Source organism: Macrobrachium rosenbergii, chromosome 28, assembly GCF_040412425.1.
Source record: "Macrobrachium rosenbergii isolate ZJJX-2024 chromosome 28, ASM4041242v1, whole genome shotgun sequence".
Lineage (NCBI taxonomy): Eukaryota > Metazoa > Arthropoda > Malacostraca > Decapoda > Palaemonidae > Macrobrachium > Macrobrachium rosenbergii.
This window is the reverse complement of record NC_089768.1, coordinates 3651892-3668352: the sequence shown is the minus strand read 5'-3', so window position 1 is coordinate 3668352 and position 16461 is coordinate 3651892. Positions and strand designations below refer to the sequence as shown.

The 16461-nt window shown below is 36.0% G+C and overlaps 2 protein-coding genes across 3 annotated transcripts in view; one reads left to right on the top strand and one right to left on the bottom strand.

Moving 5' to 3' along the window:
* The window catches only part of Arp8 (Actin-related protein 8), a 125459-nt gene that overhangs the window by 56077 nt on the left and 52921 nt on the right, over positions 1–16461 (bottom strand). The gene's annotated exons all lie outside the window — the stretch shown is intronic.
* The window catches only part of LOC136853981 (uncharacterized), a 45064-nt gene that overhangs the window by 9330 nt on the left and 19273 nt on the right, over positions 1–16461 (top strand). The window contains exons 2-4 of the mRNA XM_067129904.1: positions 3388–3493; positions 6488–6606; positions 15522–16186. Coding sequence (XP_066986005.1) covers positions 3388–3493; positions 6488–6606; positions 15522–16186 — 890 coding nt within the window. The remainder of the gene's footprint in view (positions 1–3387; positions 3494–6487; positions 6607–15521; positions 16187–16461) is intronic.

Genomic DNA, 16461 nt, shown 5'->3' with positions numbered 1-16461 from the left:
AACATAATCTTTGGTTTTTAGTGCACTAAAAATAATATTTACAGTGGTTATATGAAATTATTCTATTTTTTCCCTTTTTAATACTTTTTCATATTGTGTTTTATACTTTATCTTTTGAATAGTTTTTATATATATGTGGTGTGTTTGCTATTGCCGTAATGCTTTGCTTTACATTTTTTATATTTACTTTTTTGCAGAGTATATTTCTGTGTCTTTTGTATCCACATTTTTGTTTGATTGATTTAACTGCCTTATTTTGTCTAACACTTGGGAATTAATTTACTTGTATTTCTTTTCAATCGTTTTTGTTACTTAATTTAAATTTTACTTGAATAATTTTGATTAATTAATAAATTAATTTCTGATTTAATTTTGACTGATGATTAATTCAGATTTAATCCAATTTTTTGTTATCAAGTAATAATAAATTTCCCTGAGACTGTTAATGTCATGTATAACCTTTGAATTAGAAATAAATTTTTATTTTAAAATTGTTATATCAGAGTCATTTATTGACCCACCAGTAATTTTGATTTGAATTAGATATAGAGTGGTAAGTGAGATGTTTTCCTTCAAGTAACTGAAGTGAGCTCGAACCAGGGAAATAAAAATACTTAGACTTTTATAATGTTGTTGGAGTGATGCCCTTTGATTTTACCTCACACCTGTTTTAATGAACTTATTCTGCTTTCTTGCATGATTGATAAGTTTTATAAGGGATCACTGTTGCCTTTAGAGAAATCAGTCGTTTTGTATGTGTGATGAGGGTTCAGGTGTCTGGCTGTCGTGAGGTAACTATAATTGTCTGGATAAATGGTAAGTTTGGTAATCAAATATCAAGCACTTAGATACCAGGTTTAATCAGAAGATCAGACACTGGACACTTCGTCACAGTACATATATACAAATATATGTATATATATACATATTTATGTATATAAAGACAAAATCCACAAAGGAAAGAGAAACAATGGAGTGCTGCAAGGCCTTTTGACTTATAGTCCTTTACTTAGCAGACTGCTAAGCAAAGGACTATAAGTCGAAAGGCCTTGCAGCACTCCACTGTTTCTCCTTCCTATGTGGATTTTGTCTTTATTTATATATTCATCGTTCCATATTTTTGTTAGCAAGTTATACATATATATATATGTATATATATATGTATACACACACACACACACACACACACATATATATATATATATATATATATATATATATATATATATATATATATATATATATATATATATATATATATATATATATATTCATGAGGATGTGTGCCATTACCCCTGCAAATAGATAAAATCCGTGAATACTTAAAACCCTTGTAAAAATGCTTATAACTGCCTAGTCTGATAGTTCAAAACACCAAAAACCATCTACAAATGCTTATACCTGAATATTTTAATAGTTTTCTCACAAAAAGTGCAATTAGTCATGAAAATGATATGAAAATACAGTAATCTGTGAATGTTTCTCTATGAAAAATACCGTGAATAAGACGAATTTTCCGTGAATAATGTGTACAGTATATATATTCCAAAGAGAAATCCGCGAATCATGAGCCTGCGAATCCAGGGGGGCTGACTGTGTGTGTGTGTGCGTGTGTATGTGTGTGCGTGTGTGTGTGTATACAGTATATATGTCTTTTTGACTGGAATCTAATCTATAATCCTGATCACTGGCCAATCATGGCAGTTGATGAGTGAGAAGCGTATTCATTTGGAAAATGCAGGTATAGAAATGATGTTGAAGGCACTGGAAGTCATGTCTGGTGGACATATCAGCTGGTACACTTGCTTGAGGATGGTCCTTTGTGTTGAACTGTCTGTGAAATCTAATTTCCAGCGTCATCCTGACTGGTTCATATTGTTAGTCTGACTGATAATGGTGATTCCAGAATCATCCTTTTGTACAGGAAGCTATTATGTAAAACAGCTCGGCCTCACTACATGTATACCTAATATCCCTCACATGTATGGAAATCCTTGAGTTCTTCAAACTCTACCTTACTGATCTTTTGTGCTAAATTACTCTTTGTGAGAAAGAGCTACTGGTCTCCCCAGTTTATATATCATTACAGTTACTGCATCGTATTTTCTAAACATGGGCTGCTGCGTCTTTTTTTAATTCAAATTTACATTACTGTGTGAAGTGCTGATTGATTTAGGAGTGTGAAAAATAAATTTGAGGTGCTCTGTTACTTTTTTATGTTTTCATTGTAACTGTGCTTTATTTTATCCTTAAAGTCCGTCTGTCTATTATTGGTGGGACCTCTATAATATATTCTATTCACTTTATTGATAGCCTTCTGACCCAGTTACTCTACCCAGCATATATATTATAGAGAAGCTATCAATAAAGCAAAAAACAAAATAATAATATAAAGGTCCTACTAATAACAAATACAGTATACTTCAATGATAAAATAAATGGCATAATACATTTATTTTTCACGATCAGAGATCAATCGGCTGTTCAGGCATTAATGTATATCTAAATAGAAAAAACAAGATGTTGGTGTTTACAAAATATCTTGCAGGAATTGTAATGCAATTTACATTGGGGAGACCAGATGATTCACCTCACTAAGACTAACTGAGCAAAATTGATCAATATGATATAGTTCTGAGAGTTTAGATTTTTCGTACATATGAGGGATACTGGTCGTACCATAAACTGGAGTGGCGCCGTGATGTTTTCCATAAGTAAGCTGCCTGTACAAAAGATAGGTTCTGAATCCACCATCATCAGTCACACAATAAATATAAAACAGTCCAGGAGGACACTTGAAATCGGAGTTCAAGCAAATGTTCTGGCAGATTTGCCCATCAGACTCGACACAGGTGGGAGCTACCTAGGGTTGAACACAAGGATGGACTTAGCCCTTTCATCATAAGACAACTGCCGCTTCCAATACCACTAATGCCTTTTCCACACAGAGTTCAAATCCTCATAGAGAACTGAAGTTCAATTCTCTCATTTAAGTGTCAATTACAGCATTCATAAATATCACATGAAAAGCAGGATTTGAACTCTATGTCTTCTGAGTTGCAACCACAAAGCATTACTGACCCAACTAAGGAAGTGTACTTGGAGAAAAACAGCTCGTAGGTAAGTGGCACCAGTTTCGAATGGAGTGTAAATGTTTTCTCCCACTGCAGGGTCTGCAAACCTTGGAAGACAAGCGGCCAAATCCTACTTGAGAGCTGGGGTTTAATTTTTTTGCACAGAGCTGAACCATACATAAAAATGAATACACTTACCACTTGCAACATTCATCTAAGAGCAACGGACTAACCTGAAATAGAAATATAGCACGAATTAACACTTGAGCAAAATTGTATAATAAATTTTATAACACATAACTTTAATCAACAGAACGTCAAGAGCTAGCTATTCAGTGGGCTCCAATTGTGTGGTTACATTCAAAGGAGCAATTTTATCCAAGTTCGGTAGTGAATTTCCTCCAACACATTAAACCAAGGTTAGTATATTTAAATATTCACGTCTATACACATTCACAGAAGGGAGATTTCAATAAAAATGAACGCAGAACCAAAGAGGCATAATGCATAATTTCTTTTTATCAAATGAATATCGTGATTTGGTAATTTTCAATTTAACCAGTATAAAAGTTGCTAAAAGCTTTTTTTATCTATACAATTATATTACATAAAGAAAATTCATCCACAATATAAAATTGCTGATAATTTACATTAAACTACTGACATCTAAACAACACAAACTAGAATAAAAAGTATTTTATAATTCAAGATTAAAAAAATTTTTTTATGATACATAATCAAATAATATTTATGTCTTCAAAACATAATATCATGCAATATAATTTATAGAATAAGAAAAATGATTAAGGATGGATATTGTAGAAATTAAAACACTAAAATGAAAAAGTCTTTTAAAAACAAGCTTTTCTTCAGTGCAAAACTATTACTTTTACATAGCCTAACTGTGCACAGGTCATCTATCAGAAGCAACTCCAAAGGCTAAGGTAAGCAGGTATATATGTGCAGGTATCAAGTGGTCTGCGGTAGTTGAATGAATCACTATATGTGTTGTTTGATCCACTTGCAAACAATGTAGCGAAGTCAGGCAGTGGACGCTCCTTGTTAAGTAATGGATTGCACTGAAAAATGTTTTTTACTTTTCTCCACAAAAGATTTTATTTGCTTCACTGTAAACACTACTTTTATATAGCCTGAATAGCAATTTAGGTGGAAGGTGCATTGAACTCCTGATGTTCTGACAATGAGATAAGACGACCTGAAGTGACAAAGGGGCCCCGATTAAGGCAAGCACAAGCAACCCAAGGCTCAATGAGAAAACTTAGAGTCAAGATACAGACTGGAATCCTGTACTGTATCGCCTTTCTTGGTCTGCTATAAATGAATTGTTTGGCCTTGACTGAGCAGTTCATGTTTTGTCTGAGTTGATTCATTTACTGAGAACTGTCCATATTGATTAAGAGAAGTAATGGCTACTAGATTATCCATATCTCAATATCATCAGCTGCTAGAAATATCCTGTGTAAGCCTTTATGAAATTAAGTCACTACTGTAATACAGACTAGATTAGAAATAAAGTCTCAGAACACCCTACATAATAATCTCTATCAAGAATACAGGGGAATTCAACCTTACAGGATAACCCTAATACCTGTTAGGTTAACCTACTTTAAGAATGAGTGCTGCTCATGTTCGTCATAGCACGGTTAGCAACTCCTTTACCAGAGATATTGTCTGTTCATTCACTACCTTCATTTACATTCTGTAATACTAACAGCTGATGAACCTTACCTTCCACCCCATTGCTGCTACCTCTGTGGCACCAAGATGTGACATTTTTGCTTCCCTTTCTCCATTTTATTTTGTTTCTTTTCAATAAGCTAATGATTCTAACACTCATCCATTATAAATTTCGCTCATTTGATTCAAATTCATTCTCACATATCCATATTTCCCACTTCCTTTTAAAAGAATTCTTAGCGCCTAAAAACCTTTCTTCTCAAGCTCCAACCAATACCCATCAATGTCACATTCCTGTAGAATTCTCAAACTATTTCATTTACAAATTAATTAAGTTTAAACTTTTGGATGCACCACCTGTCGAATAATCTCCTTTTCAGGTTTGGCCTTTAGTGGAGATGTCAAAGCTAATCCACAAGCATTATCCCATTTTTTATTTTACCGAAAATGAAATGCATTGTGTGTCAGAAGCAACAGACAACACTGGGGGGATATAAGGTTAACCCCTGCAAACCTGTGTACTTAGAATCTTCTTGGTTACCTGCCCACATCCTTCCCAGGCCTCAAGCTCATCTGTGTTCAGTGGACTAGTCATCTGTTTACTGTATCAGCAAGCAACCCCAACATGATCCATCAAAATGGCAAAGCAAGACATATTCAATTCAATCAGTTTCATTTCGAACTTTAAACGATATTTTACACTACCAATTTTTCATCAAAATTATCAGTATTTGATTAAGACCTGTTGCCTTTTTTAATTAATTCTTTATTTTTTAGGTATACATTGGGTTGACCTGAGTTTAACTCAAGAGGCTGCACAACTCAGTCCTGCCTTGCAGTGTAACAACTTTTCTCTCTATTAATATTAATACTCCTTTATAGCTGTGCATATTAAATTCAAGTTCATATTTGAGAATACTTCCAATTATGTGAAGTTTACCTAACATTCAAATCCGAGTAGAAAATATAATCTAATTGTTCAAGACAAAATGAAATCAACAATCTACCACTTAATGTGGTGAAGCTGCTGACAAGACACTCTATCCATGTTTGGTTATTCTATCCTCTAGCTTGCTCACTGGTTTCTGAGCAGGCAGATAAATCTACATAGCACTGGAAAGCAGATGTAGTTTGTTTGAAATTTAGACTTTTATCCATGGCCATGACCATAGTGGGCTCTGGAATCACATGGGCAATAACTAAAGGAGAAAATTGCCCGAAAACATGGTCCCAACTATACAGTAATTTCTAAGCGAATACTCCAAAATAATGTTGCTTTTCAAATTATACCAAAGGCAGAACTTTCTGCAGAACTCCCATGATAACTGCAAATATGATACAAATTTATAACAAAACAAATAGTTTGACATATGCCAAAATCCAAAATTTTTATGATAAAATTTTTGTTAACAAAGACAATGTGAAGTATATTTGAACTCATGTTGGCACAGAAATCCTGACAGTTCCAAAGTTCTAACAGAGAGAGAGAGAGAGAGAGAGAGAGAGAGAGAGAGAGAGAGAGAGAGAGAGAGAGAGAGAGAGAGAGAGAGAGAGAGATATTTCTGTACTTAACCCCTTGGTAACATCAATTTCTTAAGACAACACTGTGAGCCTGCCTAAACTCATGGTCTACCTAGAGTCATATGTATATAACTGAAATTCAGCTCGAAAATATTATTAGACCCATTTAATGCTTACATTATTACTACTTTCAGCAAATATGGAAAAGGAACATTTTTGGCTATGAACAATGGTGAAACTGAAGTGATATTGCCATCACTTCCACGAAGACGGCAGAGCTGGGATACCTATCTACTGGCTTCTTATAATGTAGGTAAGAAAAATTTTTTTTTTTTTTAATTAAAATATACTGACTTCCATTTTAGACTGGGGTAAGGTCCCCTCCATCATACAAATATTGACAAATAATATAATACTACTAGCACTGTTAGTGTACAATACCTATTACTTTAAGTTTAAAAAAAATATATCTGGCATACCTATCCACCTTTTGAGGATATTTGTTTTCTTTCTTTTTTATTTGTGCATTAATATTTATATTTTATTTAAAGTTTATATATCATTTACTTATATTTTTCATAGCGTAGTCGCTTGTTTCGTCCTCAAGGAGATACCTTCCATGTTCTGTCAGAGCTCCGTGGTGACAAAACTAATACTATCAAAGAATTCTCTTTTGGTCAGTCTCTTGGCCAGGTATTGTGTCATAATGATACACACTACAACATGTAATGGAGTATGTAATGGACTCAAAGATAAGAGGGCTCTTTCCCTTATCTTACAGCAAAGCTGTACCCAGGTTATTCCTTCATCAAACCTGCTAGAAGAGGAAGCAATTATAGCGCATAAGCAGGCCACCATATTGTTGACAAACAGACTTTCCATTGGTCCATTTGGAAAAGATTCAATTATCGTCAGTGCTCCAAATTTCAACCATTATGGAATTGCCTACAGCAGAAAAGCCAAATGAAGCAAGTTAAGTGTTTAGTTTTAAGTCCCAGATAAAGTTTTAAACTTTGTAATTAGTATTTAATTTGTGTGAAATCCAAAAACCCGGCTTTTCTTGCTAATACATGGCTAAGGTTAAGTTGTAATCACAAATTGTTAGTTGTGAAAAGTGCAAATTCTTTTAAAAACTTGTCGTTTCAATTAAATGTTTTAACCAAAAGAAATGTGCTACAATTTATCATTAATATAGAAAATCCTTTCAGATTCTATGATGTCTACAATAAATCTAAGCTGTAGCCTAGATCAGACTGAGAATAATATAGACTGGATAAATAGTGGATGTTCTCTGTAGCCTATAATCTAGGATTACATATCCTTAAGTGTGAACCAAATAACCTGGATTAGGTATTAACCTAAATTACCAAGGACCCTAGGATTAGATAATAGCAATAATCTGAGCAAGATAAAATGGTAGCGAAGCTATAGGGCTACATATCAGTAAAATTTTTCTTTTTTATATAGCCTATACACTTAAGCGTGACCTAAATAATCCTGATTAAGCATAACCTTATATTAGGTTAAGTGATAACCCTTTACGAAACATCCCATTACTAGATTCAGCGTTAGCTTAGACTAGGTAGCTTGGGAATAAATGAAACATTAATTCTAGCTAGACAAAATGGTAACTTAGCATTATGGGTACATGTTTAGGTAAATTTGTTTTATGTAACCCATACCTTTAAGTGTGACCGACCTCATCAAAAGAATAAAAAAGTTTGGGAGATACTTTGGCCTTGCACCCAGAAGGAGTCTCTGGCAAAACAGATCACCCTGACTCCTCCGTCTGTACGACTGACAATACATACAGATGCCTTGTTGACAGGTTGGGAGGACATTGGGAGAATCATCAGGTGGCAGGGAGGTGATCAGCTACTCTGTGGAATTGTCATGTCAATTTCCTGGAGCTGATAGCTGTCTTTTTGTCTCTCTAAAAACTCAAACCTCCAAAAGAGACACACATTTTGTTGCTTCTTGACAACATGACTGCAATGTCCTGCATCAAGAGGTCGGGATCATGTTCACCTCCTCTCAATATGGTAATGCTAGCCATCCTTTGGATGGCGCGAGCAAGGGAGTGGCACTTGTCTGCAGTTCACCTCACATGGTCTCTCAATGCAATTGCAGGATCTCTATCAAGGAAAACGACAGTCTCAACAGAGTGGAAGTTGGACACTCACTCTTTTCAAACAAGTGCCAACATGCTTCCACAACCGGAAGTGGAACTGTTTGCCACATACGAGAATCACAGACTTCCAGTGTATGTGTCTCCGAACTTGGACAATCAAGCAACAGCAAGAGATGCCTTCCTACAAGACTGGAACAAATGGAAGACAATATACCTTTTTCCTCCAATGTCCCACATTTCAAAGGTTTTGAGCAAGCTTCTAACCTTCAAAGGAACAGCTTACTTAATAGCCTCAAAATGGCCAAACAGGCATTGGTTCCTATTACTCCAACAACAGGTGAAGAGATCAGTTCCACTACAGTCCACTGTTCTATTCCAGACGGAAGGAGGGAAAGTCGTCTACGCATCCTCCTTTCTGAGCCAAGACCTTCACATGTGGATTTTTTAAATATTGGCTACCATGAAAATTACTCACCCAACATTGCTAGGTACCTAGTGCAAAATCTACGGACATCATCTATTCGACAATATAAGTTTGTATGGAGGATATGGTTAGATTATATCCATGCTGAAAGCCCAGTTGAGATCTCTATGAAAACACTTTTAAATTTTCTTATATACCTTTTTGAAGACAAATGCCTTGCTGTTATAACAATCATGGCATACAAGGGCAGCATTAACAAACCCTTGCTTTATGGATTCGGTACAGACCCTAGTATAGAAATTGTCACTTCCCTTCTCCAGTCTTTTGCACTACAAAGACCCACTCCTGAAAGGCTTCCAATTACTTGGTCCTTGAATAAGGTACTTAGACTTCTGTCGACCCCTCAATTCAGTGGACCCAATACAACCACAACTCACATGCTGCAAAAGGCGATCTTCATGATTACTCCAGCATCAGGAGCTTGTATTAATAAACTGGGCTCTCTTAGATGGGGACAATACATCACGCAAACAGCTGACCATCAGTTATTACTGTCCCCTGGCCCATTATTCCTGGCCAAGAATGGGAATCCTTTAAGAAGGGAACCTTATTTTGATAAGAAAATCAATTTAGCAGACAAGATATTATACCCAGTTCAAGCACTTAAGGTTTACCTAGAGGTCATGGCAAACATCCCAGAGGGTCCTATTTTCCTACACCCTAGCACAAACAAACCACTCTCTCCACAAAGCCTGAGAATAATTTTAGTGTCCCTCATTAAAAAGGCAAATCCACACTCCTTTCCTAGGTCACATGATATTAGGAAAGTAAGTACAGTACGTCGTTGGCCTTCTCCAGAAATGTCTCTTTCAAAGAAGACTCCGAATGTACAGGATGGTCATCAGAGACAGTATTCTTAAAACATTATTGCCACAAGCTCAAACAAATTCGACTACACTGTATACCAGTGGGTGATATGGTTAGTCCTGCCCCATAGGGGCTACAGCTGAAAACCATGGGTTTTCCTGACGGGTGGGTATGCTAACTATCGCTGGGGGAAGGTGTGACAATACTGCAACCAAACCCAGCATGCTTAGGTAAGTCACTGTGGAAATATATCCTAAAACATAAGTTTGTGTTTAGTTTTTTGTTCTTTGTTACCAAAACCTAAGGGGTATTTGGAATACAGAATGGGGCTGGAAACTTGTGGTTTGACCTGGGATTAAAATTTGAGAGTTTAAGCCATTTCATCAACTGCCAATTTCTTTTTAAAGCTTCTTGAGGACAAACAAGCAACTACGCTATTAAAAAACAGGTTTTGACGTAGGAAAAATCTATTTTTGGTAATTGCTGTTGAGTCTACAAAACCCACCCACTTCCCTTACAAAAAGGCATGAGATTAGGACGAGGGATCATCCTGCATTGACCAACAGAAAGTTATGGCTTCATTGGTCTCTTGCCAGTCTGTCTGTCGACAATATGGCAGACTGCGCATGCACTATAAGCACTGCCTCTTCTAGCAGGTTTGACGAAGGAATAACCTGGGTACAGCGTCATTGTAAGATAAGGGAAAGATTCCATTACATATTCCATCATGTGTTTTAGTGTTTATCATTATGACACAATACCTGGCCAAGAGACCGACTAAAAGAGAATTCTCTGATATTAGTTTGGCCACCATGGAGCTCTGACAAACCCATGGAAGGTAACTCCTTGAGGACTCAACAGTGACTATCAAAAGTAGGTTTTCTTATGTCAATACCTGTTTTCTCAGAAATTTCAGCAGTCAAAAGTGCAAGTAAAGCAGGTCATAACTAGAAAAGTGTGTATTATTATACACTGAATCCAAATACATATAGCAACATTGATAAAAAATGTAAAAGCTCTTTGTCAACTGAACTGTTATGCTTCAATTTTAGCCAATAATATTCTCAATCTTTTCTCAATAATATTCTCAATCTTTTCTCAATGAAGTCTCGATTAGTTTCTTAGCTGCTACAGTTACCCCCAAAAAAAAAATGTTGATCAAGGAAGCTGCATTTTTGCACAAGTCTATTTAAAGAACTGCACAAGCCCAAAAGGTACAGGATGACAGCTTTTGGTAATAAATGGGGTTCTATGGATTCATTGCTCCAACAGGCAGGTAATTTCTTGGTTAAATATCATCCTGGCTCACAGTCGCAGTTGTATTTTGTATGTTCAAACTCAATTCAGTTTCCAATGAAGTTGGAAATTCCTCACAGATCTAACTTATATTTGATGTTTTCAAGTATAATGAGTGTGCAGAACAATTCTTAAAATCAATATAGGTTTCCTGGTTGAGATGTTTGCCAAGGCAAATATATCAACCAGAAAGCTTATATTGAGTTAACACATACAGTGGTCACTACATATTCAGATACTCAGATTCAAATATTGGATATAATAAAACAAAATTTAAAGCAACAGTGTTAAGAGATGCTTAAGAGATGCTAAAAAATTTAAGGGAACAGACAACTGAATGAGATTTAGAAGTATGGGGACAGGGACAATTTCTATCCCCCTTAAAACTCATTGACTTTCATGGAAACAGTTTCAGTCAAAGCTATAATAAAATAGGCTTTTTCCATTTTTTATTTTTATAAAATATTAATGCTTGAGTCTTTTGTATAGAAAATTTGAAGCCTACAGATGAGGCCCATTCATCTATTTTTATTATAGTTTTATTAATGATTCGCTCTGCATGTTTTATGGGAGATGCTGAATAATATATGGCAAAATCACCCATATACAAGTTACTTTTAATTATAATAGGCAGATTATTACTGATATCTTTTATTGCTAAAGTAAACAGTGTGTTACTAAGGACCATCCTTGTGGAACACCATTTTCAAGTGGAAATGTACGTGACAATACTTCATCAATTCTCACTTGAAAAGTGCGATTTGTTAAAAAGTTTTGGATAAACCTAAGTAAATGTCCACGGATACTGTTTTTATATAACATTTTTAATACTGCATATCTCCATGTAGTATCATATGCCATCTCCATGTAGTATCATATGCTTTTTCGATATAAAAAACGGCAGCTATAGTAATTTGTTTTCGTTCAAATCCTCTTCATATGTGGTCTTCCAAGTTAGACAGAGAATCCAGTGCAGATCTGTTACATTGTGACCCAAACTGGGTGAGAATTGAAATTTTATTTTCCTGAATGTGCCATGTTAGTCGAGCATTTACCATTTTCTCTAGTAATCTGCATACACAACCTGTTACAGAAATTGGTCTGTAATTGTTTACATTACTGGAATCTTTTCCAGGTTTGGGGATAGGGATAATTATAGCTTTATGCCATTCATCAGGAAATAAATTTTGAAGCCATAAAACTCTAATAAATATGTCTTTGCCAAAGGTGCTAAATGGCAGATCATTTCACAACAAATACTGTCACCTCCAGGGGCAGATTTATTGCTGTTCAGCAGAGCAATTTCCAGTTCTTCCATATTAAATTTTCTATTATAATATATATCTTCTATTGTTTCAAAATTTATTGTTATTGATTCTATATTATTTTTCGTTGTGTGGAAATGCTCATCTAAATTTCTGTCGCTACTTACTTTTGCTAAGTTTTCACCTGTTACACTGCTTATTTCTTTATGATCAAGTATTCTTTGTTCATCTTTTATTATGGCATGTCTAGGTGGTTTAACATGGGTACCACTTATTTTCCTGAATTCTTCTTATACTTTTTGTATGGGAGTATTATTAGAAAGACCTGATACATATTTCCTCCATGAAATGATTCTTCCTTGAATTACCTGTCTTTTAAATTTTGCAGATATTTTGTTATATAGAGGTTTTAATGTATCAGTTTCTAATAATAATATCGTCAGTTTTTGTAAAGTTCCTTCTAATATCGGTAATAATTTTTTTTATTTTACTGAATTTTCTATTCAAATTATCTAATCATTGCAACCATATATTTCGAGCATTTCTTTCTGTGCCCTTGTTCACTGGTAAAATATGGACAGATGATATGTTACAAGAGTATACATTCAAAGCATATGTAGATGTGGCAGGAAGTCTCCGTTGGTATGCAGGTGACTGTTTCCCAGGAAGGATGGAAATTCAGCAATTCCCTGGTGGTTTTTGGCCTCATTAACAACTAGGTGCAGGCACATGTTGTCATTTCTGACATTGGTTTTGCTTCCAGCCATTGTTCATATCATTCTGTAGCTTTGAAGATGCATCTGAAACGGGTTGGGGCCCAAGCCTAGTAAGTCAACGTGAAAGTTGCTAAAATGACACCTATGCTGTGTAAATTTGCTGATGCTGAATTGCGTGATGGGTTACTTTGTTTGTTTGGCACTTGATTGGCCCAAGTTTTCATGTTCCTTTTTTGCTTCATGCCAGATGAATTTTTGTGTTGCTAATTTGGGTGCAGTTCTCCCAGAGCAGTGGGATAGCCTGGGGATGAGGCTGAAAACTCTCCTCTAAAGAGCAGTTGGCAAAAGGGGACACAGGTGACAGGTGCTGTTGTAGTTTGTAGGGTTACTTCAGCACAGCACTGGCTAGATTCTTGCTGGTCTTGGTCTGGTTATCTCTGGCTTGACAAACGCTGTGGGTGGTATACTGCAAGGCATTGGAGGCCTCCAGCAACCCATTTGCCTTTTTCTGGAGGCTCATCACTCATATGACCCTTGCCTCGGGGAGGGTAGCTTGCATGTTGGTTGGGAGGCAGCAGAGCCATATTTCTCTTGCAAGGTTGACCTTCTTTGGTGTCTCAATGATGTCAAGTTCTGGGAGGGTTAGCAAGGCTCAAGTTCGTCCTAAGCTGCCACTGCCATTGTGTAGGCCAAAGGCCTGCTGGTTGAGGGTGGTGATGGCAAGGAGATTTTGGCTATGAGAAATTAGTGCAGTTCCTTGTACTTGATCATTTTCTTTCTTTCTTTAAAATTTCAGCTGAAAACCCTCTTGGACAGAGTTAACAAACTACAATCCCAAGAGGGATCCAAAGGAAAATCAGCCTACAAAGAGAAACAAGTTACAGGAAAAGATAATAAATAAGTAAACATGAGGGAATAGAAAATAAAACCGATACACCTGAAATTCAGGAGATGTCAGCAGAGAGCAGGAGTAAGTTTGCTCCTTGCTCAAGTATTTGGAGATCAGAAGACTCCACAATTGCCCCAAGAGTAGCCAAGGTAAAACTACTAGCAAACTTAGTAGTATTAAACCTGATGCTGGAAAACAACACACTTTTTGTGGCAGCAGCCTGTCTAGTGTTGAGAACAAAAACAGCTAGGTTAAGTAAAGAAGACTGCAGAGGATGTTTGTCGATGTAGAACATTTTATGCAACGAACATAATGAACTCACTGTACCTATGCCACAAGTCAGAATTAAGAGGTGGCAAGGTGGCAAAATAAACTAGATTGGTGACATAAGCCTATCCAAGAGTTTGAGATGAGAATCAGCAATGAAGACCACACTGGAGAACAATACTCCAAACAAGGAAGAAGAAAAGAGCTAAAACACTTAGCTATAACAGCTTCTTACCAAGACATTTGAAAATATATCTGCAAGATACCAAATTGCAATCTTGGGGAAACTCATGTCTGGGATTGATTAACAGACATAGTCTGATTTTCTGTGAAGCTCATGGAATTGCATGTTCACCCTTCAGGACCAGATGGATGTTTCTATTGTTAAGAAATAAATGAGGCTGGGTCTACCAAAGATGACCTTGGGCTCTCTAGGACGAGTCAGCCAGAGCTTAAGGACCATTATTTAGTCCTTTAGTGGCTTATTGTAGCAGTAGGCATGGCTCTACTGAGTCAATTAATCACCAGAGGTTTGTGCAAAAACCATACTGTGTCTACTGAGCAAATGGGGGATGATCTTGAGCTCTTGAGGGAGAGCAAAGTCAGAATTCAGGTGCCATATTTGGGCCATTGATGGCTTCTTTTTCAGTGGTAGGGCATGGCTGTATTGAGTCTGCTAATCACCAGGGTGTTTATACAAGGACTATGCTGGTCTATCAGGTCACTCCAGGTCACCAGTACAAGGAAAGGAACATACAAAAGTCTGGGTTTTGGTTAATTTTATTCGCCATTACTGACCTGTTTTGCCTCAGCATGCTGACAGGAATGTGGGGACAGGTAGCTGACCAGTCATGTGGCCAGAAAATGGGTGAGTGACATGTAAGTAACATGAATGCTTAGTCATATCATGTTTGGATGCTGAATCTCATGGCTAAGCCAGAATTTGACAGCAAACCTTGATACTTTACAACTTTTGTCAGGAAGTCAGAAAGTTAAGCTTTTTACGGGCAGTAGAAATTTAATATGGTTTACCTAAGAGAAAATCTTTAAAATTTTGAAGACTATGAAAACTCCAACTAAGGAAAAAGAGTATCCATACTATTCAAGAGTACATTTCTATTGCCATCAGTATCAAGCTAACTATTAAATGATGTCCCAAAACTTACCACATTTTATTTTTCTAAGACCAAGTACTGTACAAGTTTTAAAAAATATTTATGTGACTGAATTGCCAAACTCTTTAGTTTTAACTTATGTGATGTCTATGATTTGGTATTAAACTTTGTAAGGGACAAGCACACAGGCATCAGTGGTACTGCATCTGATTTTTCTGCAATCATACTAATTAACATACGTACTGTATTGCATTTCAGAATGCCAAAACTGCCCTCTACCAAAATATTTGTATGGAGAAAAACCTGGGAGAGACTACGTACCACCAACATATGGAATGATAAACTCATGTGCACTTCAGAGGAAGCAGAAAAGCCTTTCATCTAACAAAGCCGTCAAGTATCATGAATTCTTAAATGATACAAGAACAGAACCAAACATAAGCTCCTCACAGAACACTGAAACTTACCAGGAGATCGATGACAACAATACAATCTTTGAGAGAGAAACTGTTACCTTGCCAGTTATCCCAATATCAAATGAATCTGGAAGAACTAATGGCACAATAACAAATAATATTAGTGTTATAAATGAACTTGAAGAAATGGTGCGTCTTGAAAGATCGCCAATCGACAGTAGAAAAATGCAAATGCAAGATATTTTCATAGACAAACTTAAAAATAATGGTGATTTTACATTCCAGAGAGAGGCAAAGCAGCATGATATATACAGTAAACAATCTCAAAAATTTAGTGTAACATACTGGATATTTTATCCTTATAATCAAGGAAAAGAAATATGTACAACTAAATTATTTTTTTTGGGAAGAGTTTTACAGCCTACAATGGGTGGTATGTGCTATGGAGATGAAATCTACATGGGCAATCATGTTGGAGACTGGGAACACATAACAATACAATTTGAGGTAAGCTGCTACAATATTACACCCTTTAAGCATGAAATTTTGCTCATCCAAATACACTTTTCTTCACATAATCACTGCTACCCAAATCATATTCTTTGTTTACATATCAATCACCTCATACAGATCATCTACAGTGAAGGATTAATTTCCTGTAACCCACTAGTAGTTTACTAAGGCCTCATGAAGACAGTGAATTAATACAACTGACCAACAATCGCCTTAATTTAAAAAAAATGACATTTTCACAATAAAATTAAGTTTTGTATACACTTACC